A 27,631-nucleotide genomic window follows, 5' to 3' on the forward strand; every position below is an offset into this window, starting at 1 on the left:
CCTAAATCCTTTTCTTTTGAAGTTTTTGCTAACACAGAACTGCCAATACAATACTCAGATTGAGGATTCCTTTTTCCCAAGTGCATTATTTTACATTTGGAAACATTAAACTGCAGTTTCCATTGCTTTGACTATTATTTATTTAATAGAGATACAATTTTTTTAATAGAGATACAACATGTAGACTTCAAATGCCTGTTTAAATATTTGACTCTAAAATGCTGGAATATATGTACACATTTAGGAATATTTGACTTTGTCTTCTTGGATGCTAGAACATTAGGAAACTCTACTTATTCTACCATAGCAAAATGTAAACATGGTCCTTTGAATCAGGTGTGAAATCCAGCAGGTTCTGGAGAACTGGTAGTTGACATTTTGAGCAAATACCACCTCTGGCTGGCCCTGGAGTGGGCTGGGAATGGAGATTTTGCAATATTCCTCCCCCTGGAATGGGGATTTTGCAATGTCTTTCCCATGGATTGGGGTGAGAATGGAGATTTTGCAGCATCCCTCTCCTGCCATGCCCAGAAAGCCACACCCACCGAGCCATGCCCACAGAACCAGTAGTAAAAAAAAAGGGTTTTACCACTGCTTTGAACTAATGTTTGCTACTCATTTATTATTCACAAAATGATAGATTATTAATAATAGCTGGGGTTTGCCCTTCAGCTGATGATGCAAGTAAACATGAGTTTAAGGAACCTCAGATGTATGAATTAAATATCTTTATTAAATTGGTTACACTGTTTATTCGATTCGTTTCTTTAAAAACGTCACTGTTATCAAACCAGTCCTACTTTTATTTATCCAGAAAAAGCAAATTCTATTAAAGGCAATGGACCTATTTCCATAAAAATGGATGGAAGATTTCTGTCTTCAATTGTAAATTGCAATATTTACAGAGCACATAGGCAATATTTCATAAGACCAATGTTCCATCACAATGCAGTGGTTTAAAGTACACACAACTTTAAACAATGTGGATTCATATAATGAATTTCTTCTGAATTTTAAGCAAATTTTATTAACTAACTCATGCAGTAGTGGGCCGATTACCTTTGTGAATAATTGTAAACATACAAAAACAGTCATATCTGAAATTATACATTAGAATATACAATATTTCTGCAAATACAAAATAAGCTTCTATTGAAAGATACAAAATATATTGTAATAACCTTTTTTTTAGTAACATACATTCAGAGGTCTGTCAGGTTAACAATGGATTTAATGACATTAAAATATCTTAATGTAAATTAAAGTTTTCACATACTCATGTCATAGATTCTATCCAATATTTTTGGTGATTATTTAATTTTCCTATGCAGATTAATGATATTAAATTCTCTGCAATCTTCTCTATGTTAATTTAAGATTAAGAATGACTGATGTCTGTGTCCCATTGCTGACTAAACATTTATAATGTTGGGATTCTGAATATGTTCTGTAGGAATCCAGACATTCTGACTGCAATATCATCTTTCACAGTGGCTACCACAAGGTGTGTTGACAACTAGGCAGCAACTCACAGAAATTCTTCAAAAAGTCAATGTGATATGATTATTCCCCCTAACTCCCTACCCATTTCACCACTGTTTTGCACCGTTGCAATTTTTCATGGCCTTTCTCTTGCTAAATTTACACCCACGAGTACCACTTATATTTTGGAACACTCTGGGGACTCTATGTGAGATCCATAGATATTCTTGCAAATAAATATGTCATGGCATTTTGTTTTGCAGCATACAAGCATTCCATATATTTCAGTTTTTAAAACTTGGTTTGGGTGAAATGGTGGTAGCAGAGGTGGGAGGCTCCACCCACCCGGACATCATCACTGTTCTGCACATGTGCAGAAGCGTCGGGCGCTCCCAAACTGCTGGCAAAAGTGAAACCCACCACTGGGTGAGAAGATGGGCAGCAGAGAAGCACCTTCTAACTGCACTTATCCAATAAACCAGCTTTGTTTTTTCGCCTAGCAAGTTTGCCATCTAATAGTTATTTGGATTGGGGGATTGTTTTGGTTTTTTTGCTTTAAATCTATATACTGAGAATAAAATTGTCAGATATTGAGGACAAAGGAAATTGAAAAGTATAACTCTAAAATTGTATCTTCTCCCTAATTTCAATCTATGAGACACATTCAATATATAAATGTTAAGAAAAAACTACTCTACACTAATTGTCTGAATGGAACAGACCTAACTTTGTCTAGAAACATACAGTAATGGGGGGAAAGGAAGTTGTAACATAAATTCTTTAATATGGGAAACCTGCACACAGAGAAGACTATAGTATTAATTTGTTTAGTATCAAATAACCTGTGAAGCATTACTATAACAGAAATGCCAGTAAAATAACAGAATCTAACGCTTAAAAGATTGCATACTGAATATATAAATAACTACATTTTCAAACATTCTTTTATTAATTCATACTTGGATAAGGATTTTGAACCACAGCCTAAAACAAAATGCTTAAAATTGTTGGGATAGTTTTAAAAGAATTCTCCTATACAGTGATACCTCGTCTTACAAACGCCTCGTCATACAAACTTTTCGAGATACAAACCCGGGGTTTAAGATTTTTTTGCCTTTTCTTACAAACTATTTTCACCTTACAAACCCACCGCCGCCGCTGGGATGCCCCGCCTCCGGACTTCCGTTGCCAGCGAAGCACCCATTTTTGTGCTGCTGGGATTTCCCTGAGGCTCCCCTCCATGGAAAACCCCACCTTTGGACTTCTGTGTTTTTGTGATGCTGCAGGGGAATCCCAGCAGGGGAATCCCAGCAGCGCAAAAACAGGTGCTTTGCTGGCAACGGAAGTCCAGTGGTGGGGTTTCCCAGCATCGCAAAAACACAGAGGTCCAGAGGTGGGGTTTCACATGGAGGGGAGCCACAGGGAAATCCCAGCAGCGCAAAATCGGGCACTTTGGCTGGCAAAAGGGGTGAATTTTGGGCTTGCACGCATTAATCACTTTTCCATTGATTCCTATGGGACACATTGTTTCATCTTACAAACTTTTCACCTTAAGAACCTCATCCCGGAACCAATTAAGTTTGTAAGACAAGGTATTACTGTATCTGTATTTATTCAGTAAAATATTATCTTGGAATAAATCATCTCACCAAAACTTTACCTGAAAGGGATTATCATTACTTAACAAAATTCAGAATGCAATCTCTCTCTTAATAAAATAAGTCTGAAAATGGGAATATCTAAAAAACAAACTGTTATTCAAACAAAAGGACAAAAACCCCTATGTCAGAAACAATATTGCTTTATTTTCTAAAAGTATCTTCTATAATACAGTCCACCTCAAACTGGTTAAATGGCATCATGCCTATAGGGTTTTATGTTACCCAGGACTTCATCTTCCCAATTGGGAAGACAGCAGAAAAAGAAGGCACATCCTATCACAATGATGGTACTTGCCCAACCAAAACCATAAGCCCAGCTGAACATGTTGCTTCCCGTCAATATAACCTCGTCGGTGTATTTCACTGGGTAGATAACCAAGCCTAAGATCTGGAAGGCAGCTGGATGGAAACAAGGAGGAAAGAAAGGCATTAAATAAAATCTCACACCACACAGAAATTTGCAGCAAACTCTATATTTACATTAGAAGAGATTAGGATGGTCCCAACCCTGATAGTATTTGGTAACATCCTAAAGACTTTTCATTGTGCCCAGAATTGGGGTCTCAATTGTATGAAGGGAATCATATTCCTGCTGCATTAGTGTTTTTTGACTGGGCTATTTCGTTGGCTGCCATGCATTTCAATTATTACATTGTGACAATATGTTGCAATTGTATTTTTTATTTCATATATTTGTTGCCCAATGACTTGTTGAGATGGATGGCTTTACAAATTGAATAATGAGATACCGTTGATATAGTACAAGACACCAGAGTATCTACCGTAATTATAATCATTTATATACATAGATATTAAATATCTTAATTAAATCTCTACAGTTTCAACATTCTTTCTCTGCATGCTATCTCACAAAATGGAGTGGCAATCTAAGCTAGGGAGAATCATCTTGCACAAGAGAGATAACTGAACTTTAACATTCAATGTAGGTGCCTTACCTCTGTAGGTAAGATTAATAAATGGTCTTACCAATAATTAGATTTTTCTAATAATTCCAATAATTAGATTTTTCAAGTCTGTTTGCCAAACACGTGGGAAAAAAATTTACTACTGACTTTCAACACAATTATTTACTATCAACACGAATATTGTTGATAACTTGTAAAATAATTTCTTAATCATGAGAAAACATCCACCACACACAATGTATGAAGCATCCCTATGTTATTGTGTATAACAATCAGACAAATGAATATTAATGTGATACACTTGTTATTCACATCATCACAGAATTAGGAGCCATTAGATATAATCCTTGTCAAAACAAGAATCTAGTACAACTAAATTTCACTGTCCAATCATTTCTTTTAAGTTTTCCCCTAACTTTCCATTGGAACTTGCCTCCCTGTAACTTCAGAACATTGTTAAACATCTTACACTTTGGGATAATAAAAATCATGACTATTTGCTATGTAAAATTCTCAGATGCTTGATGATTGCTAGCAAATCCTCCAAATACATTTGGGAATTTTCTGCTATTCTTGTGGCAGAAAGTTAATATATTTAGTGTTTCATGTGTATAGAAATGTTCAATTCTATAATCATGTGGGGCCCTCTTTGAAACTGCGTAAATTTATCAAAATCTACTTCTTCAATTATGGCACCCAAAATTGGCCAGATGTTCAAGAATGATTATGACTAATGCTGAATAGAGTGGAATTCATAACCTCTGGTTTGGAAATTATGTTTCTATTAATGCAACTTAAAATCATGTTTGACTCTGTGCAGTCAAGTACGATCAACTGCAATTTCATTTTTTTCCCCCATACAATATTATTAAACTAGGTTTCTCCTGTGCATATCTGATTTTTTTTTCTTGTGGCAAACTGCATTTTCTTCTGCTCAATTTTATTCTTTTGTTTCCAACTCCGCTTTCTACCCTGGAGGGCCGGCGGGGGTGGGGGTGGGGAATCCATGGGCAGTTCTTTAATAGCATTTAGACTTATATACCACTTCATAGTGCTTTTATAGCCCTCTCTAAGCCGTTTACAGAATTAGCATATTGCCTCAAACAATCTGAGTCCTCATTTTACCCACCTCGGAAGGGATGGAAGGCTGAGTCAACCTTTAGCCAGTGGTGCGATTTGAACTCCTGAACTACAGCTAGCAGTTAGCTGCAATGCTGCACTCTACTGCGTCACCCCGGCTCTTCAAAACTGTGAGGCACCTTTTTGGATGTTGTGTTTGGAAGTAGGGCGAAGTGTAGGAATAGCAGTGTTTTGCCTTTCCTATTCCCACTCTCAATGCCCCATGTATGGCAAAATAAGACAGAAAACTGACTATCCTACTCGACTGCATCCTGCAGCCTTCCCAAAACCTGCTCAATTTGACTTAATCTATTAAAATAATTTTGATTTGTGCTTTCATCTTTAAGGATACCAGCAGGCATGCCTAATTCTATCTTCAGCAACTCTGGCTGGCCTACCTTCCACCATCTCCTCCAAATCACTAATAAAAATACTGATGGATGTGAGACCCAGTTGAAGTGTCTAGTTCAGTTTCTATACTACACTCATGGTTTCTGAATAAATCATGATTGGATAAAGTTTCACTATAAACTATGCTTCACTAATCACCCTAAATTCGTACAAGACAATAAACCCAAACTATAGAAACCAAATTGTTTGAAGTTTTATCAATGATACTTATGCTAGCTATGGTTCAATCATAACTAACTTGCTACATGTAAACCTTGGAGCTTTTTTGTTAAATATTTTGAAGAGATTAAGTTATATTGTGACCACAATATAGAAGGGTATATATATTAAAGTGTTAAATATATTTTTGCAAATTAATGCAATTACAGGATGTCCTGGGGAAAGCATTTTGAAATTCTCTGATATTACCCTGACATTTCCCTGTAACTTGCAATCTAAATTAAGGCGTGGTCATAGATGATCTCATACCAAACGGCTAAGCTATGGAGAAATTTTGGTAGCTGAGGAAGCAAGTTGTTGCCACAGTTATGCTCATTTTTGCTTGACTCTGCCAGGCAGCGCAATCCATTGTTGTTGTTTTTACATGATTTCCCCCTGACTTTTAATCATTTTAATACAGTTTGTTTTTCCCCATGATTTATTCAATTTTTTTCATGAATTCCTTGATAATTCCCTGATATTTCCTGAACCGCCAATTTCTCTGATAGTTCCCTGATTTCCAGGTTTGGACACCCTGAATTACAAATTTATGCAAATAAAAGCTCATGTGGAATATCTTTGATAATACAGGTATAATAATACAGTAATGTTCTAAAAATATATATAAAAGTTTCTCAAAAAATGGAAGATACAGTATTTGCCTATTAAAAAATAAAATTGGGAGTGGCAAATGAGAAACTAAATGGTAGCTTAATGCTGGTTTGATTTAATTAAGAAAGCTAACTGAGACCTGATTGAACCTGGACAGTTATTTGCTGCTAATATGAAATCTAAGAAAAGTTGTACAAAAGGAGCCAAGAGCCAAGAAATTAAAGCTTTTTATAAAACATATTCTAAAGAGAATCATATTTTGGGAAAGTCACAAACAGAAAAATCAATTATTTCATTTACAGGCTTACCAACAACGAAGAGCAAGCCGCCGATTCCTCGAACAAAGTTAAACCGCAGTATATCAATGGAAAATGCTATGATTGCTAAGGCGAAGCAAATGCAGAGGATGATAAAACCGACAAGATATGTAGCAGCAGTAGCTTTGCCCCAACCTTTGGATGGGAAAAAAAGAAAATAAACATATATACCTTATATGTAAATATATAAATTTTGCATTAGTTAAATGTAAGCTTAGAAAAATATTGATTAAAGGCACTAAGCAGAATCTTGTTTTTTTAGTTAAAGGCATTATCTATTAAACATTGTGATCTTTCTTTTCATCTGACACAACTGCAAATCTCTACAAAGAATAGACAGTTTTATATATTATATAAATATTATAAGTATATTATAAGTATACAAAACAAGCAAATAACTTTCAAAGTTAAGACTTAGTGCCTTTTCAGAATTGGGGTTCATACAGCACTATATGCAATATTTCAAATAGTTTCTATAGTTAATGAATTCAGGTATGCCTGGATTTGGTTGATTATCTTCTACTAACAGCTTTCTCTATGCATTTTTAAAACAATATATTAATCTACACAGTCAAAAGGGGACTGAAATCAGACACATCAAGCTAAACTGCTAAAATGATTGAGATACGGTCCAAGTCCAGCATCTCAACACACTAGCACAGTTTAGCTTAATGTGTCTCTAATTTCTCTTTTCAATCAGACTTTTTCCTAAATTAAAAAGCCTAAATAATATATCCTTTCCACCTAAATATTTTGCTTCTGCTCTTGCTTTTTTCCCCTCCTGTGGCCTAGTGCCAAGACATGATTTACTTAGCTATAGCTTATTGAACAAAATACAATTAGATAAATATACAAAACAACAAAACAAGCAAATGATTTTCATAGTTAAGATCTAGTTTTGTATCTCAGTATCTTTTAAAAAATGGTGTTCATACAGCACTATATGCAATATTTCAAATAGTTTCCATAGTCAATGAATCAAAACTTTACATTTCTGCTCTAAGTTATACTTCTGATTAGCACAAATGCAATAAAACTGTACATTGGTTCTTTCCCCTAACAATTCCCAATATGGACGTTACTTTCCACAGCAATCATAACCCCTTCATCTTCTAGACCAGTGGACTTCATCCCAGCTTTCTTCATTATATCAGAGAATTCAGGATATAATTATCATGGGGAAGACTGCATTAAATTCAGGATAATTCTCATGGGGAAGACTGCACTAAACCAACATTGTTATCCATCATAATCCCAATAACTCTCTCTGTGTGTTAGTGATCCCTTGTTTACAACCTTACAAATGTAAATGTAACATTTTTTAAACCTTCCATATGTAATATTTTACATTAAATTTGTTCACCCTCCAGATTTGAAGACATTCTTTGGGGATTTTCTAGTTTCTCTACTTGATCCTCAGACAATTAGGTCACTTCCAAAACATTTATGAATAAATCATAGTACTCAATGATTTACTACAAGTATTGATCTTCAATACTACAAGTATTGATTATAGATTCTTGGATTAACCCACTGTTTATTATCCTCCATTATAAGAAACAATTGTCACTATCCTTTTTGACCTGTAGCACTCAAAAGTGAATACAATATTTGTTGACCAATTAAATTTAATTGAATTAACCTGCCCATGCAGCCATTAAATCTTAAATCCAGGGTTTTAACCACTTGATTACCTCAATGTCAAATACAGTGGTACCCCTACTTACAAACTTAATTCATTTCATGACCAGGTTCTTAAGTAGAAATGTTTGTAAGAAGAAGAAGCAATTTTTCACATAGGAATCAATGTAAAAGCAAATAATGTGTGTGATTGGGGAAACCACAGGGAGGCCCTGTTTCCTCCCAGGAGATTCCTAGAGAGGCCCCACAGAGGCTTCTTCCTGCCTTTTCCCCTTACAGTTTCGGAGGCTCAGGTTTGTAAGTGGAAAATGGTTCTTGAGAAGAGGCAAAAAAAATATTGAACACCTGGTTCTTATCTAAAATAGTTCGTAAGTAGAGGTGTCCTTAGGCAGAGGTACCATGTATAGCCTTTATTTGGTGCCATACTTCTCATTCCTATTTCTTGAGGGACCAATCTTAATATTTTCTCAGATCACCATATCTAATTTATTTAAATCATATTTTTTTCATTTTGCTAAATAGTATTTAATCTGTTGTCATCTCTATCAGAAATCTCTAATTTCTTACTGAAAATGTTTATCATCTGAAAATGTTTATCATCCTATACAGTATTGTACTTTTTTCAGTGAAAAATCCTTATTTATATTTGACCCCCTTTCACATTCAATGGTTCAATAGTTTTGCACATGAAAGGAAAAAAGAAAGAAAGCAGTTTTTAAAATCAGAATTAAAATTAAAGGTAGTGTTAGCCGGTATGGAAAGAAAAAACATACGGTAATAGAGAGAGAGATTTTATAGTTTATTCCTAATCCCCTACCTATGATTTTTGGCTGGGCAAACATCATTTACAGCTACTGTATAATGACTCTAAGAAATGATTTTTTACAGTGTAAAATAGACCAAGTCAGATTATTTACGCCTGCTCTTAAAGGTGATTAGAAAAATTTATGATGACATCTCTCCTGTAAAATTCAGTCAACAGTTAATTACAATTTCATTTTATAATCTGGATTTTAGTTGTTAGGGTTCTGATGCGGCTCTGACAATTGCACATTTTAAAAAGCAATTAGCAATAGCAGAGGATATTTATAGCTCAGATTTGAAATGAGGGGTCCTTGGTGCTCTCTGAGATTGGTTGTTTTCTTGCAGACGTTTCATTACCAAATCTTGCAACATCATCAGCGTACCATCAGAAAACAAACAAGCTCTAATAGGACCAGGGACGCTTCAATTAGCAATTAGTGTTATTGATGAAACTTTTGACAATTGTTAAAAGACGGAAGAGGTGGCTCTGAATGCAATCTGTTTTATTTGAGGGAAAATCCATGTAAGGGTCATAATTGTTCAGTTTTCCAAACAAATCTGCTCTAGAAGACCAGAGAAACAGAAGGAAAAATGAATATACATGTATTTCTTTATCTATCTTGTGCCTAGAAAGTGTCAAGCGATGGATAGGATGGGATGGGATACCATTACAAATCTATATCCCTTTCATTCTACAGGAAAAAGTGATTGTAGTTTTTTTTCTATTTTCCCCCTAAAAGGACAGCCACTGTATTAAAAATAAAAGGCTTATCCCTCATGTATTCCTTCTTCCTACATTAGAATTTCTGTGACAAACAGCTTTTGGGGAGGAGCTATTCTTTAATGCAAAAAAAAAAATGGAAAAGATATAGGACTCCATGTTACATCTAGTTTAATCTTGAAGCAAATCTGAATTACAAACTTTGCAATTTAATTATCATTCCATACAAAGAATGCTTTCCTCCCCAATGCATAGGGAGTGGCTCTTTTCTGTATTTTGTGCAACATTAATACTTAACAAGTACAATCTTGAATATGAATTTGTGCCCAATGAAAATCTGCCAATAACAAGGGATCTTTCTACAAGGTAGCTTCCTTTTAAGGAAAAGGATGGAATAAAAACCAATGTATGGGTTACATGTCATTTTTAATCTAAGTAACATCATTATAGGTATTAAGTCTACCTCTTATGTTTTAAAAAATTGAGACAAATCATAAGCAAGTTTTTCATTCAGGTAATTGCTGAAATTTTGCAATAACCTTACCAATTGACTAATTTATTGTGACACATTAATTTTAGCTAGCTTGCATGCAGCAAACACCATAATAATACCAAATTTAATGTTCATTCCATTCCCAGTCCATGTTGAATGTATCATCATCTTTCTATCTAAATATTCTTTACAAAAAGCGGTGTAAGAAAGGACAAAGTTTAAGCACTGTGTGTTTTAAAAAAAATTCCACAACTGAAATGGCAGTTTGGCTTCCCTCACAAAAATCTAAATTTAAATAAATAAATAAATCTATGTTAAAATACTTTCCATGTACCCAAGTATAGAAAATCTCCTTGATTTAATTTTTTTGCTTCCAAATTGAATCACTGAACCTCTCAATTCTAAATCTTAGATTTGTCCCAGTTTGAAAGCTAATAATGTTAGGAGAGCCCAAACATACACAACTTGTAAGCAGTTAAACTATATTTTTAAACACATCTAAATTAGGGCAGATTTTACTATCATAATTGCACTGACCTCAATTATCAAATCTGCCTTGAACACAAAAGAAGTTTGGATAATAATTTTTGTTTGCCTACATTTTCATGCATCCGTTTTACGTCAAAATTTTTGTGTTTATTTTGTTTTACAGTTAAGACAAATTTGATTCCAGAAACTTCTATGTAGCTGATAACTTGTTTGGGAAGGATAAAAGGAACACTTGGATTCATTCCATAATTTTTAGGCACTCCTCACAAAATTATCAACTATGACTAACAGCACAATACTGTATATGTTATCTCAACTTTCCACCAGACGTTTAAGATGGCTTCTGTAAAGGTCTCTCTCTATTTTACCTACAAAACAAGTCTGAGAGGTACACTCAGCTGTCCCAAGAATCCCTCTATATAGTTAATGAACCCATTTTAATGGGTTCATGGGGAAAATATATATTTATTTCCTTTAGTAGATCGGACTCCTCAATTTATGTAATTTATATTGCTTAAATAAAGGATTCTCTATTTTTTTTGTCAAGACAATAGTTAAGTATAGATAAAAATTAGAAAAACATTTATTTCTATTATATTTTAAGAAATACACAAGCGAAATAACTTGCATTTGAAGAATAAATTATACCTATTCTTTATATAGAGGAACAAATGCAATTGTCACTTTGACTTTTCCAATTAAAGGGAAAAAAGCAGTGACTACCAACAGTTTTAAAAAAACATCTCTAAAAGACACGCTTGTAAGCAGTTACTCTGCTTCTGCAACTCCCAATGTGCTGTTATTCCATTAGTTCTCAGGGCACCATTTTACACACACAATCTTCTATAATTGGCACCCTCCAGATGTTTCAGGATCCCAAGTATACTTTGCTGTCTGAAAACCTTCATAATTGCAACTCCAACATTTCTGGAGGCAGCAACCTGAGGAAATAATGTATCACAGGAAGACTACTATGGTAATGTGTTAACTTCTGGGTATGTTTTTCCCCTTAACTACACAAGGCTTGCAAAGTGCTGCAGATCTTCCCCTATTCCAGCTCAGTTTAAAACAAAACAAAACAGAGATTACAGGCTGATCAAGTTACAATCAGCAAGTCAGGGCAAAGTTGCTCTCCCACCCTCTCTGAAAACACAAAAGGCCATTTGCTTCTCCAGCTCTGACTAGGAAGGTGGGGATTTATGAAGAAGTGCAGTCAGTCAGAGACTCGCCTTCTGTGCATTGAACATTGAGCAAAGCTCGTCAAGTTTGGATGAGTAAAAAGGTGTGGCAACCAGTTTGATCAAACCAGTCTTTCAAACTAGTTTCAATGAATGATTTTTCGATCGATGTTGCAATTCGCCTCGTTGCGTCTTAAAATCCTCCATAGATCTATAATGAAGGCGTAGTTGTCTGCCTTTGGACAAATGGCAGTCCAATCTCCCCTTGAAAGTCACAAGTGAGCTCTCCAAAACGTGTAACTTTCAAGAGGAAATTGAACTGTCATTTGTCCAAAATGGTATAAGGATTCCTGCTTTGAGGGTGGGTGGGTTGGACTAGATGACCTGCAAGGTCCCTTCCAACTCTATTTTTTTAAATTTGTTTTTGTCAAACAAAAGCATTGGTGGTATTGGTGGTATACAAAGATATAACAATATTTATATACATGATACTAGTAAGAGAGAAACATTAGGACAAGGGACAGAAGGCATGCTGGTTCACTTCTGCGTGCCCCTTACTGACCTTATAGAAATCGGGAGAGGTCAACAGTGGATCGTCTAAGGGTAAAGTTTTGGGGGTTATGTGATGATACTACAGAGTCAGGTAGTGAGTTCCATGCATCAACTACAGTACTCAATTACTAAAGTTGTATTTCCTGCAGTCGAGTCTGGAGCTGTTTACTTTAAGTTTGTCTCTGTTGTGTGCTTGTGTGTTGTTGTAGTTGAAGCTGAAGTAGTGGACAGGAAGGATGTTGTAGCAGATGATTTTATGGGCTATGCTTAGGTCCTGTTGAAGGCGATGGAGTTCTAAGCTTTCTAAACCTAGGATTGGAAGTCTAGTTGCATAGGGTATTCTGTTGTGAGGGGAGGATCTAATAATTAAATAAAATTTTACCCCTCTATCTCCCCTTACATCTCGCTTTATTCAAAAGCGATCCACTTCCATTCCAAAGAGGATTTAACTCCTCTTTTGTGAATGGCACTCCGGGTTTCTGTTCCATTACCTCTTTCTGACCCGGCTATCAGTTTTGCAAAAAGAGGAAATAAGTTGTGAGCAGAGAACAGTCGAGTTTCTGTTCCATTACCTGTTTCTCACCAGCCTATAAGGTTTGCATAAAAAGCGAGACTGACATAATTTGTTTCCAAGCAAGGCCTGTATAATATATACTGTACAGTACTGCTCAAAAAAATAAAGGGAACATTCAAATAACACATCCTAGATCTGAATGAAATATTCTCATTGAAAACTTTGTTCTGTAGGAAGTTGAATGTGCACAACAGCATGTGAAATTGATTATCAATCAGTGTTGCTTCTTAAGTGGACAGTTTGATTTCACAGAAGTTTGATTTACTTGGGAGTTATATTGTGTTATTTAAGGGCTCCCTTTATTATTATTTTTTGAGCTGTGTGTGTGTGTGTGTGTGTGTGTGTTCCCTTTAATGTGAACCTGGGCAAAGCCCTTTGCAGACTGTGGTTTCCCGGGAAAAGTTTCTTCCCGGCCACCGTTTTTCGATTCCATTCCGACCTTTGCACCAACGCAGCCCTCCTCCGCCCCACATCGACCGAATACTGTAAAGCGAAAATTCCCTGTTGGGTTTAAAACAATGCAACCGCCGCTTTGCCGCCAAAACTTACTGTAGTTCATGATCGAATCGCATATCCACCTCGCGTCGTCGGGGTTGTTTTTTTTGCAGTCCCACCACAACCAGGCTTTACGCACGTAGGGGGATTCGGCCGACTCCAGCCACCCTTTGCCAGCCAAGGCAATGATGCCGAAGATGATGGCTATCCCCAAGAGAAGGGGCAGGAGCCATCTGCACCTCCAGCAGGCCAGGCCGCACCTGAACATTTTGCAGACGAGGAAACGGGGAGAGAAAAGCAGGAAGCGCGACTTGAGGGTTCCCCTTTAAGGCCAAATATCCTCGGGCCGGGCTTTGCGCCTGGGAGAAGGCGGAGGCAAAGGCGCTGCGCTTTTTAAGCGGCGGGCAAAGGTTCGAAGGGTGGCTCCGCCTAGATTCCGGGCGCAGAGAGCCGGCTGGCTGCTGCTGCTGCTGCTGGAAGAACCAGTCGGGCGAGGGAGAGAAACTGATGATAAACAAACCTGGATTCCAAGCAACCTCCCGAGCTTTTAACTCTTTCTCAACGGGGAGGTAGTAGCAGGCGTATCCTGAGGTGCGGTTCTGTCAGCTGCCGGCGATGAAAGGCGAGCAACAACTACAACTCCCGAAAAATAACGCTCCTAAGTGAATGGATATACAGTATATCCCGGAGTATCTGTAGGTAAAGTAGTAAGTTAGGGTAATTAGGAGTATTTCTTAAGGCCAAGTGCTTAAAAAACGGGTTGTGAATTTTTTTTAAAAAAAATTATTTATTTTGTCCAATGCACAATAATACACAATGAAGGTTATAAAGGATATAGTAGAGAAGAAATACAAGATAGAGGAGAGACTATAGGACACTCTAGTGCGCTTATGTACTCCCCTTACTGACCTCTTAGGAATCTGGAGAGGTCAACCGTGGATAGTCTAAGGGTAAAATGTTGGGGGTTAGGGGATGATACTACAGAGTCCGGTAATGAGTTCCACGCTTCGACAATCCGTTTACTAAAGTCATATTGTTTACAGTCAAGTTTGGAGCCGTTAATATTAAGCTTGAATCTGTTGTGTGCTCTTGTGTTGTTGTGGTTGAAGCTGAAGTAGTCTTTGACAGGCAGAACATTGCAGCATATGATCTTATGGGCAATACTTAGATCATGTTTAAGGCGTCGTAGTTTTACTATGACTTTCCAGATGCATTCCTTCTCTTTCTTTTGAATGACATTTTTTTTTGTTTTTTTTAAAGAATAGAGTAAGATTTAAGATTTAATTGGATTTGTATGCCGCCCCTCTCCGAGGACTTGGGGCGGCTCACAGCATGTACAGAAAAAAACCAGGAAACAGTAATAACAATCCAATTAATAGTACATTAAAAACAATCAAAATTCTAATTAAAAACTATCAATACCATTCATTCAACAACAGTAGAGTAGAGTAGAGAAAAATAGAGTAAAATAGAGTAGTGTAGGATAGGATAGGATAGGATAGGATAGGATAGGAATAGAATAATAGAATTCTTTATTGGCCAAGTGTGATTGGACACACAAGGAATTTGTTGTTGGTGCATATGCTCTCAGTGTACATAAAAGATACATTTGTCAAGAATCATGAGGCACAACACTTAATTATTGTCATAGGGGTCAAATAAGCAATCAGGAAACAATCAATATTAATAAAAATCTTAAGGATACAAGCAACAAGTTACAGTCATAAGTGGGAGGAGATGGGTGATAGGATTGATGAGAAAATAACTAGTAGTATAGTAGTGCAGACTTAGTAAATAGTTTGACAGTGTTGAGGGAATTATTTGTTTAGCAGAGTGATGGCGTTTGGGTAAAAACTGTTCTTGTGTCTAGTTTATTTGTTTGTTTGTTTGTTTGTTTGTTTGTTTGTTTGTTTTGTCCAATACACAATAATACACAATGCGGGTTATAGAGGATATAATCAGGTAGAATGTATTAAAGGGGGAATAGAGGAGAAAATAAAGGAGTGAAATATAACTATGAGAGAATAGCAGAAAAAGATATAGGTACAGAAGAGAAGATATAGAAGATACAGGAGAGACAATAGGACAGGGGACGGTAGGCACTCTGGTGCACTTATGTACACCCCTTACTGACCTCTTTGAAACTTGGTGAGGTCAACTGTTGTCTTGGTGTGCGGTGCTCTATAGCAATGTTTTGAGGGTAGGAGTTGAAACAGTTTATGTTGAGGATGCGAGGGGTCAGTAAATATTTTCACAGCCCTCTTTTTGACTCGTGAAGTATACAGGTCCCCAATGGAAGGTAGTTTGGTCATTTCAGTCCAAAGTTCAAAGCAGAGTCATCCCAAACATCCCAGATGGTTTGGAACTTGCAGTTTATAAAATTCCCAAACCAGAATTCAGAGATTAATACTCTGGGTTGCATGCTAGCAGGTTGAGAAGATGGCTGTAAAGAGAGCTAAAGCTATCCTCTTTTACACTGCTTTGGGATGTATAATTTATTTATTTGAATAAGTAAAACATGAAGAGACCTTGTTTCACAAACTTTGAGAACTGTAGTTCTTTTTGTCATTGATCAAACACAGTTTTCAGGAATCTCTGTTTCTGCTCTTTAACCAAAGAATATCATCTAATCCATTTCATCCGGTTTATACTCCCTTAGACAAATGGGATACAATCAGAAGACCTTCACTTGACAGATATCACATTTTACCTGTAGACGTATTCTGGCAGGGGTGTGCACATAGAAAAGAATGAAATGGCAAACAATCCTCACATATTACATCTACTGCATGGCTTTATTGTTCAATTGACTACAGTTTTACTCAAGTGGTATACATCTAGTACAACTGAAATGACGGAGCAGAGATTTTTACCCAATGGAAAAATAAGATCTAATTATATATCATGCAAATATAGTCAGCACATCATTTGGCTGTGAAATCATAGAATTATATCATTGAAAACTGCTCTGCTTGGGTCTAATCTGATCAGAACAAAGGAGCACCGACTCACAGAAAATTCAAACCAAACACATCTATATTTAAAAATGATTTGTACAAAACAAGGTCAGTCTTTTAGTCCATGTTGGCAGTATCACCGGTCTATTGTCTAATAGATAAGGAGCGAGCTGTGGCCGGGAGTCAAATCCAATTTAGACATTCCTCAATGTTCTAATGTCCTTCAAACATACATACTCACGAATCTTCAGGTTTTCCTCAGACAGCTGCATCGCTGCATGATGAATTTAAAGGGATAACAGCAGTTTGCCAGCAAAGCATTTCTGGAACCCTGGATTTAGGACCCCCATCATTACAAATGTTGAATCTCCACACCTCTTTTCCCATAAATCCTCAGTTATATACTGTCTGCCTCTGGTCAATTGTTTCCTAGAGATATTCACTGTCTAGACTTTCTTCCATAGATTCATCTTCTAGAACTTTTCCCATAAAGATATTCCTGTCTGCTTCGTGACCTACTGACCCTGGCATCTAATAGGGGCTCCTGGTCCTGAATGTCCCCATCCTCCTCTGAGTCAAAAATTACCATAATTGGGGTTTCTACAGTCTCTGGTGGTTCCCCAGGTTTCTCAGGTTCCAATTCTCCCTCACACTCACTCTCTAACTCAGCTATCAAGAACACTGGCCTAAGGACCAAGACGGACCCAGTTCATCCTCCTCAGAATCTGTGACTGAGCAGGTCGTGGACCACTAACAACAAAAACCAGAAGTGAAAAATATATATTTTGAAAATTCCTTAAGTTATTATTTAATTTAAAAAGGACTCTGATTTTAATTATGGTGCTGAAGGAAGAGGATAAGCCCTGCTGAGCTTCTTTTTGTGATATCTATATAGAAGAAAGGCATTTACAGATTTCTCAGCCTGGGTCTGTGTACTTGTTCAGTTATCTATATGAGTGATACATGTATTTATAAGGATTGTCTCAGCAACCAGACAAAATCGCAGAGGTCTAGTGGTTTTGGAAAGCTCTCTGAAGAAAACAACATCCTATGAGAATCTCAAGTTATTTTTTGAAGATCCATAATTGGAGAATAACTGATTTAATCACATGCAACAAGTAACAACTCCAGGGATTCAGTTTGAGACCAGTGAAACAGAAAGGGCAATGTTTTGCAGTGACAACAAAAAACAAAATTCTCCCAAAGCACAGTTCTACTTTACATAGACTACAATTTCAGATTTCAAAAAAATAAACTGAGTGTGATCTGATAACTTTTATTGCCATAAATAGTTTAATCTTCAGTATGCTTATTATGAGAAGAACAGGTAGATTATTATTACTATTATTGTTGTTATTATTATTATTATTTTTATTAATAATAATAATAATTAGATTTGTATGCCGCCCCTCTCCGGAGAGTTGGAGCGGCTCACAGCAATGAAAGATCACTAACATAGTACAGTGATACCTCGTCTTACAAACGCCTCGTCATACAAACTTTTCGAGATACAAACCAGGGGTTTAAAAAAATTTTGCCTCTTCTTCCAAACTATTTTCACCTTACAAACCCACTGCCGCCGCTGGGATGCCCCGCCTCTGGACTTCTGTTGCCAGCAAAGCACCCGTTTTTGCGCTGCTGGGATTCCCCTGAGGCTCCCCTCCATGGGAAACCCCACCTCCGGACTTCCATGTTTTTGTGATGCTGCAGGGGAATCCCAGCATCGCAAAAACGAGCGCTTCGCTGGCAACGGAAGTCCGGAGGTGGGGTTTCCCATGGAGGGGAGTCTCATGGGAATCCCAGCAGCGCAAAAATGGGTGCTTCGGCTGGCAATGGGGGTGAATTTTGGGCTTGCACGCATTAATCACTTTTCCATTGATTCCTATGGGAAACTTTGTTTCGTCTTACAAACTTTTCACCTTAAGAACCTCGTCCCGGAACCAATTAGGTTTGTAAGACAAGGTATCACTGTATTATTATAATTGAAAGCTTGGATAAAGGAACTGCATTGGTTTCCTTAGGCTCCTTAGGTACACATATTTTTCTAGGTTACTTTAAACTATGGAATTTTGTCATGTTCCATAATTCCAATGTCCGACTGACAAAAGAACGATGTGCAAAAATATTGGTGTCATTTTAACTGGTACTATCTATGGTGATCTCCTTTTCTGGTTCATTGAAGCCACTCCAAACTTGATGGCAAAAAATTTGATTTTAGCAACAGAATGGTTAATGCCTAGAATACATTACCTGACTCTGTAGTTTCTTCCTAATTCCCCAAAACTTTAATCTTAAACTGTCTACCATTGACCTCACCCCATTCCTAAGAGGTCTGTAGAGGGCATGCATAAGCGCACCAACGTGCCTACCATCCCTGTCCTAAAGTCCCCATGTATTCATAAAATATCATGCACTCAAAGCCGTGCTTGTATTCCTTATATATTCATATTAATGTTTATACTTTGTAATAATATATATACTTGACAAAATAAACAAATAAAAAATAAAATAAAAAGTTGTCATAGCTATATAATGGTTGTCTCTTCTAGAGACATACAAGATAAATTGCATGTGTGAAGAATACAAGCAAATACAGTGGTACCTCGACATACGAGTTTAATTCGTTCCAGACCCGAGCACGTAAGTCGATCAACTCGCATCTCGAACGAATACCTTTAGACTTTGTTTTTCGCGCCAAGATAACTGGAAGCAAGGAGATTCTTGCACCACCTAGTGGAAGCTCGGCTCGTATCCCGAATTTGAGCTTGGGTGTCGAACAGAAATTTCGCTCGCGTCGCAGCTCGTAACTTGGAATACTCGCATGTGGAGCAGCTCGTATCTAGAAATACCACTGTAATACATTCTTATCCATAGAATTGGATACATGGATTACAACATCCTATATTTTCCAGCCAGTTTGCTGATTCATTCTGGAATATGACAGCATTATTGTTAGCATGGCCTTAGTCAAAGTTTTGCTTGGCTTATGCATTTCTTGACAGGCTTGTTTCGTTCATCTGGATTGTTTTCTTAGATTTTTTAAATCTTTTTTAGATTGTTTACCTTTGACACTTGGAAATCTCTTGACAATAATCCTGCAAAAGATTGCTGTGGATGACTTGTGTGTTTCCAAAACTATGGAAGAATTAACTAATTAAATTTATCACAAAGCTGCCCTACTTTTCCTTAACAGGGATTTCCTGTTTAATTTTCTGAGCATATGGGATTCTTTAATTCTTTGGATTCTTGGTCCCACATTTATATTTTCTAAGAAAGTTTATTGTATTCATTTGAAGACGACAGATATTCTTGAAAATAAAATGGGACTGGAAGATGACACTTATACCTGGCTACAACGTACCAATTTTCCACTATTTTTAATTAAAATAATAACAAGAAGTCAGATTGGATCTAGTGGCACTAAGAACTATGTCTTTGCATTAGCTTTCCCAAGCAACATATTGATGATTTCAGCATGTGTTAGAGCAGTGATTTTCAACCTTTTTTGAGCCATGGCGCATTTTTTACATTTACAAAACCCTGGGGCACATTGAGTTGGGGGGGGGGGGGGCTAAAAAAAGTTTGGACATTTTTTTTCTCTCTCTCTTCCTCCCTTTCGCTCTATTTCTCTCTCCCTTCTTTTTTCTCTCTCTCCATCCCTTTCTCTCTCTCTTCCTTCCTCTTTTTTGCTCTCTTTCTCCCTACCTCCCTCTATGTCTTTCTCTCTCCCACCTTCCCTCCCTCTCTTTTTCTTTCTCTCTTTCTTTCTCTCTCTCTTGCTTTCTTTCTCTCTCTTGTTCTTTCTCTCTCTCTCTCTTTCTCTCTCTCTCTCTCGTTTTCTTTTTCTCTTTCTTTCTTTCTCTTTCTTGCTTTCTTTCTCTCTCTCTTGCTTTCTTTTTCTCTCTCTCTCTTTCTTTCTCTCTCTTGTTTTCTTTCTCTCTCTGAGCTTCGCGGCACACCTGACCATGTCTCACGGCACACTAGTGTGCCATGGCACACTGGTTGAAAAACACTGTGTTAGAGCCTATATGCTAGCATATATTTTCCTTAACATTTCTTCTGGATTTTCTGAATATCTTATCCATTCCAAATTGTGCAAATGCAAATTTGAAGTGCAGGTTGTATGTATATTGCTGTAATTTTCCATGGTACATATATTATGCAAACCTTGTCATAGCGTGTCAGTTACCCTGTTACAATTGCGAGTGAAACTAAACAGGTCTTCAAATCAATGACTCAACAGAGAAAAATTAGTCTGGAGAAGAACAAATTCTGGCCCCAGCAGATTTTACCAGTTTTGCGCATCTCACGTTCCTAAGACACATCTTCAAGTGAGGAACATGTGGAATAGTATAGAAGTTTTGTTCTGTTTCTGATTACACCTTTGATAATTGGTACAGACTGCCCTGTTTTCTAAGAATGAGGCTTGTCAAATCAGGGGCCATAATGCCTCTGAAATGTGTTCATTGACAAATGGGCCTTTGCAATGGGTGTGTCCTTAAAAGGGCCTCTTTTTACATAGTAACTAGGCCAGTTCATAATGAGACAGGCAGTATCCTGTACTGTATAGCCAAAATGAAATCCGATACACTCTGAAGTGATTCTGGAAACTGGTAATCACAGCAGATCTCCCAGACTGATATGTTTTGACAGTTTTACCCAGAAAGGAATTATTATGTCTGGACTATTTATTTTTTTATTTATTTAATTTATTTAATTAATTGGATTTCTATGCTGCCCCTCTCTGAGGACTTATTCCAAATGTGAAACTCTTTACCAGTCCTATTCAAGTCCCAGGAGGCTATAAAGAAATCATATGAGTATGAGAAAACTGCAAGGGTAGGATTGCGAAAGTAAGGCGTGAAATTTAGGGAAGATATTTGTGATTTTTATGGAAACAAAGCTTTCATAATGAAACATTGCAATGTAGTATCAGGACATATGAGGGTTAATAGGAAATTAGTAATCTCATAATAATGAAGAATCTTGTAAAATAGAGAATGAGCTTTCTTCTTGAGATATACTGTATTACAGTGTTGTGTTATGTTATATTATATAATATATAATATAATATAATATATCACACCCACGCCCTCATCACCTTGAGGCTTGATTACTGCAATGCGCTCTACATAGGACTACCCTTGAAGAGTGTTCGGAGACTTTAAGAAACGCAGCCACGTGAGCTGTCATTGGTGCTCCTAGATACACGCATGTAACTCTAACACTCGGTAAACTGCACTGGCTTCTGATTGATCTCCAAGTGCAATTCAAGGTGTTGGTTATTACCTATAAAGCCCTACATGACTTAGGACCAGATTACTTATGGGACCGTCTTCTGCCTCACACATACCAACGACCAATCATATCCCACAGAGTCAGCCTCCTCTGGGTCTTGACAGCCAAACAATGCCAGCTGGCGGGACCACGGGCAGGGCCTTTTCTGTGGTGGCTCTGGCATTCTGGAACCAGCTTCCCCTGGAGATTCACACCGCCCCCACTCTCCTGGCTTTCTAAAAGGCGCTAAAAACGTGGCTTTGCCAGCAAGCATGGGAGGGCGTTTGAGCACTAACATGTTACTCCAGCCTAACTGTTGAATGATTGATGGATGAATGTTTTTATATCATGGGGTTTTAACTTTTGTATCTTTTTTACAGTATTGTATTGTATTTTTCATTGTTGTTTGCCACCCTGTGTCCACGAAGAAATGGGCAGCATATAAATGTAAGTAGGTAAGTAGGTAAATAAATAAATGTTACATTATGGCCTGGCGGTTAATAGATTCAGCAATACCTATGAGTCCAGGAGCTCCACACAAGTCTTGAATGGGGTAGAACAGCCATATTCAAGACCAACAGTCTTCTCAAGATTGAATCAAATTCTGTTCCATGCGGAACTGAACAGCTTTCAGATGCGGGGCCAACACCTCAACAACTTATGCAGCCCAGCATAGAGATGCAAAGCTGGGTATTTTCAGATACTGAATCAACAATGAACTCACCTAGCAATTTCATGTAGTTATTAAGCAGAAGAGGTTAAATGTCAACCTCAGAACTACCTCACAAGTGATCACAGACACAATCTCTCCCTGTCAATCCCAACTGGAACCAACCACTGAAGAAAGAGGTGGACTACTATAGCACATTCCTCCCAGCCCCTACAAATCCAGAAGGGTATCATCGTTAATGATAATGATACCCTGGGGGGGGGGGATTATTGACCCCCTCAGAGAGGGTCCACAACTTGGACATCCTCCTCGATCCACAGCTGACATTAGAGAACCATCTTTCGGCTGTGGCGAGGGGGGCGTTTTCCCAGGTTCGCCTGGTGCACCAGTTGCAGCCCTATCTGGACAGGGAGTCACTGCTCACAGTCACTCATGCCCTCATCACCTCGAGGCTCAACTACTGTAATGCTCTCTACATGGGTCTACCTTTGAAGAGTGTTTGGAAACTTCAGATCATGCAGAATGCAGCTGCGAGAGCTATCATGGGCTTCCCCAGGTATGCCCATGTCACACCAACACTCCACAGTCTGCATTGGTTGCCGATCAGTTTCCGGTCACAATTCAAAGTGTTGGTTATGACCTATAAAGCCCTTCATGGCATCGGACCAGAGTACCTCCAAGACCGCCTTCTGCCACATGAATCCCAGCGACCGGTTAGGTCCCACAGAGTTGGCCTTCTCCGGGTCCCGTCGACAAAACAATGTCGTCTGGCAGGGCCCAGGGGAAGAGCCTTCTCTGTGGCGGCCCCGACTCTCTGGAATCAACTCCCCCCAGAGTTAGGATTACCCCCACCCTCCTTGCCTTTCACAAACTCCTCAAAACCCACCTCTGCCGTCAGGCATGGGGAAATTGACTCCCCCGAGCCATTTCCCATTTTACACAAGGTTTGTCTGAGATGTATGATTGTTGGATTTGTATCATGCTTTGTGTTGTGAGCCGCTCCGAGTCTCCGGAGAGGGGCGGCATACAAATCGAATAAATGAAATGAAATGAAATGAAATGAAATGAAAACTACTTAGAGACCAAGGAGAAAAGGATGGATTTACTACCCCCTCCTAGATCCACCAGAGGACAACCATTGTGACAATCTCTCTCCATATCCTAGTCTGAAATAGATCCAGATTGTCCATTTACTGTAAGAGCCTCTGTAACTGCTGTCCAGTCACCTCTTGAAATATGTGTTCAGTCTGCATTTTCAAGATAACAAGGTACTCTATGAATGTGTATAAGATAAATTGCAAAAGGCCTATCAGCAAAAAACAAAGCACCAATGGAATAGGTTAGAATTTGTGATAAATACTAAAATAAGCAACAGCAACGAATGCTTCCTGTTCAAACCATTAAAGGAGTAGTACTTTTAATGGTTAATTTAAGTAACCATAACAGGCAAATAGATCAACATTTTTATTAACTAAACTGTTAAACAGCCTGGCAATATATTTTCATGATGTTAAAAAGATATTTAATGGACTTTATAAATATTTATTGATTGATTGATTAGAGTTGAAAGGGACCTTGCAGGTCATCAAGTCCAACCCCCTGCCTAGGCAGGAAATCCTACAGCATCTCAGCCAAATAACAGTCCAATCTCCTCTTGAAAGTGTCCACAGTTGGGGAGTTCACAACCTCCGCTGGTAGGCCGTTCCACTGGTTGATCGCTCTGACCGTCAGGAAGTTCTTCCTTATTTCCAGGTTGAATCTCTCTTTGGTCAGCTTCCAACCGTTGTTCCTCATCTGGCCCACTGGTGCCCTGGAGAATAGTGTGGCCTCCTCTGCGGCTACCCCTCAAGTACCTGTACACTATTATCATGTCCCCCCTGGTCCTTCTTTTCTCAAGGTTGTCCATACCCAGTTCGAGCAATCTCTCTTCATAAGTCTTGGTTTCAAGTCCCTTAATCATTTTGGTTGCTCTTTTTTGCATTTTCTCTAGAGTTTCGTTTTTATATTCTACCCCAAAAAAACATCTGGATCCATATTCTGCTTCACATAAAAGCAAAGCAGACTTTTAAGAGAAAGCCAGGCACCAAATCTGAAGCAAAAACAAAACAATGACTATACCAGAATATATGTTTGCTGATGTGGCATTTTCCTGAGTTTCAACTTCTGCATAAACACGGAATAGCAGGTGAACACTGTGAGCACCACCCAAGTGAACATGAGGGCTTGCTGCTTTGTTATTGCCCACTTGATTTAGTGCTGCTTAAGTGTACTTTCCCTCAAAATAAATAAAAAGTGAGCAGAATTATTGAGAAGAAAGGGCCAAAGAAGATAGAAGCTTTATTGATTGAGGAAGTTTGAAATTCTCAAGCTTAAGTACAGAAGCAACAGGGCTGATGACATTGTCCATGCTATTAGTCTAAATGAAGTGATGCTATGGGCAATCAGAAATAATTGTGAGAAAATAAAAGCAAGGTTTATTTAGCAAGGTGTAGCAAAGATGCCACAAAGATTGTTACAACAAGACATAAAAAACTAATGAGATGGAACATCCATTAAGTGTTTTGGTTAAGATCTGATGAAGAAGAGATAAGGGAAAATTTTTCTCACAATAAAAGAGAAGGTGTTGGCAATATACAAAGAAAAATAGCTGAGCATTCTGAATGAACGGTGTAACTGCTTTGTTAGATGTATTTATTGTGTTTTATAATATTTCAAAGTACAGTATTTTGGTTATGAATGTGTTTTCTTGATTTGTCTACCTATAATTATACTTTTTTCGCACTTTGTTAAAGATACTGCCCAATGTAACACAGCATAAGAATTTTTAGGAATGTAATTACTGTGCTACTGAATACGAGAACTGATATATTCATGGAGCAGCTTTTATAACAGAAAGGAGTTTTTTATTTGCATGAAATTCAGTTTAGGGAAAGGCAAAACCTGCCACCTAGTTAGCTACATTAAATTCTGAAAGAAATAACAACAGTAATCTCACTTGCAATTTTCTTATCACCCTTCAAATCAGTGGTGTCTCTGAGATACTATTGAAGAAATCTCCCTGCTTGTTTTCTCCACAAATATCCTATTCTTTCAAAATTATCATTTCCACATGGGCAAATTAATAATCAAGTTCTTATGCTAATTAACTGCTGCTCCGAGGATCTACAGCCATGATAGAAAGACAATGGCTTGATCCCCAAAGCGCATAACCAGGGATGGCATGGTTTGACTTGGTGATAATGTTTCTCCAGGCCATGTTCGCAGTGTTTTCAATAAAGTACCAAGAGACAAGGAAGCCTTTCTCTCTCCCAGTCTTGCGTGTGGACAAGATGCAGCTCTACTAGTTCTGTCTTGCAAGGCTGATGGTATGTTTACTCAGATGGTTACTCACCCAGTGTTTGGATTTGTCCAAAGTTTTTGATAGTTGGAGCTGATTCACCAGTTGCCTGAATTAGATGACAGATCTACATTAGTGATCTACGTACGTGTTTCTCCAAACAAAACATAAGTGCTAAAGTGCTAAAGCCCACAGCAACAATATCGCCAAAAAGGTTTCTAGAGTTGTTAACCTGACCCTAGGCAGCTTCTGCTCCAGCAATCTCACACTACTCACCAGAGCCTACAAAACCTTTGTCAGACCCATCCTTGAATACAGTTCATCTGTTTGGAACCCATACCACATCTCGGACATCAACACCCTATAAAATGTCCAAAGATACTTCACCAGAAGAGCCCATCACTCCTCCACTCGAAACAGAATGCCCTACGAAAGCAGACTATCAATTCTAGGTCTAGAAAGCTTAGAACTACGACGCCTAAAACACGATCTAAGTATTGCCCACAGAATCATATGCTGCAACGTCCTGCCTGTCAATGACTACTTCAGCTTCAACCGCAACAACACAAGAGCACACAACAAATTCAAACTTAATATTAATCGCTCCAAGCTTGACTGTAAAAAATTTGACTTCAGCAATCGAGTTGTCGAAGCATGGAACTCATTACCGGACTCAGTAGTGTCAACCCCTAACCCCCAACATTTCTCCCTTAGATTATCCACGATTGACATCTCCAGGGTTCTTAACAGGTCAGTAAGGGGCGTACATAAGTGCACTAGCCTGCCTTTCGTCCCCTGTCCAATTGTCTCTCCTTATCTCATATATCATATATCTTTTCTCCCTTTCATATATCTTCTCTATTTTTATATCTTTTCTTTATATATAATACTTCATGTCTATTCTCTTCAATATGTATTGTGTTCACAAAAGCTGAACAAATGAATGCATGTGCACACATTCAAGTTTGGTTACTCTGTGCCAAAAAGGTTCACCATCACTGTCCTAGGACATTACATCTGCCGTAAATATGAACCAGTTGCAAGAATCTGAATTTTGATCACATGACCATGAGGGATGCTGCATCAGTCTTAAGTGTGAAAAACAGCCTAAAATCACTTTTTTTTTACAGTGCAGTTGTAACTTTGAACGGTCACCAAATGAACTGTTGTAAGTCAAGGACTACCTGTAATTTTATGAACTCTACTGCCACCTCGTGGCCCTCATAGCTTTGAAAAATGCTACCAGAGAAAACGGCTTCTTTCCTCTTTTTAAGACTTTGGGAACCGCAAGAGCCTAACTTATAAAACTGAAAATTAAATTTGATTAAAATTAAGGGAAAAAAAGAACTTTGCTCTTACTTTAGGTAGTTGCATCCAAAATCAGATTTGGGTGGATGAAGTAAGGACTACAGCACTGATTTTTAAAAAAAATCATAAATGGCATCTTCAAAATCAATCTGTAAAATGCTGAGTACAGATCCATCTAAAATAGAGCAAAGAAAATTATTAGTTTTCTTTGTATGCAATATACTTCAAATACAAAATCAGAGTCATTATCAGAAAGGAGCAACTGTGGTTATAGAAAACAAATCATAAATCTTGTTGATGAATCCAACTCGGTAGCCTTACTGACTAGTTGGGGATTGGTCATACTGTAGCTGCCAGGTTCATCAACCCAACTTGTGGATGAAGGTGGTCTTATTACAACTGATCTCTG

General features: G+C 37.8%; 1 protein-coding gene across 2 annotated transcripts; it reads right to left on the reverse strand.

The window, feature by feature from the left end:
* Nucleotides 1-595: 595 nt before the first annotated feature.
* Nucleotides 596-14,094, reverse strand: LOC139157153 (p53 apoptosis effector related to PMP-22-like). 2 transcript variants are annotated; one of them, XR_011557433.1, is made up of 4 exons: nt 13,728-14,094; nt 6,718-6,861; nt 3,082-3,542; nt 714-2,514 (listed from the first exon to the last, which is right to left on the reverse strand). XR_011557433.1 is itself a non-coding variant. In XM_070733602.1 (3 exons), the coding sequence occupies exons 1-3, from the start codon at nt 13,939-13,941 to the stop codon at nt 3,331-3,333; spliced, it is 570 nt and encodes a 189-aa protein (XP_070589703.1). In that variant the 5' UTR covers nt 13,942-14,043; the 3' UTR covers nt 596-3,330. The 2 variants fall into 2 exon arrangements, 1 of the variants encoding a protein (XP_070589703.1); XM_070733602.1 differs by having other exon boundaries at nt 596-3,542; nt 13,728-14,043.
* Between the last annotated feature and the right edge of the window lie 13,537 nt (nt 14,095-27,631).

The sequence above is a fragment of the Erythrolamprus reginae genome, chromosome 1, assembly GCF_031021105.1.
Source record: "Erythrolamprus reginae isolate rEryReg1 chromosome 1, rEryReg1.hap1, whole genome shotgun sequence".
NCBI classification, from domain to species: domain Eukaryota; kingdom Metazoa; phylum Chordata; class Lepidosauria; order Squamata; family Dipsadidae; genus Erythrolamprus; species Erythrolamprus reginae.

Coding starts and splice junctions, on each gene's coding strand:
- LOC139157153 (XM_070733602.1), bottom strand. CDS start 13,941: ATGTTCAGGTGCGGCCTGGCCTGCTGGAGGTGCAGATGGCTCCTGCCC. Junction 6,862..13,727: donor CGATTCGATCATGAACTACA/GTAAGTTTTGGC, acceptor TCCCATCCAAAG/GTTGGGGCAAAGCTACTGCT. Junction 3,543..6,717: donor CGGCTTGCTCTTCGTTGTTG/GTAAGCCTGTAA, acceptor GTTTCCATCCAG/CTGCCTTCCAGATCTTAGGC.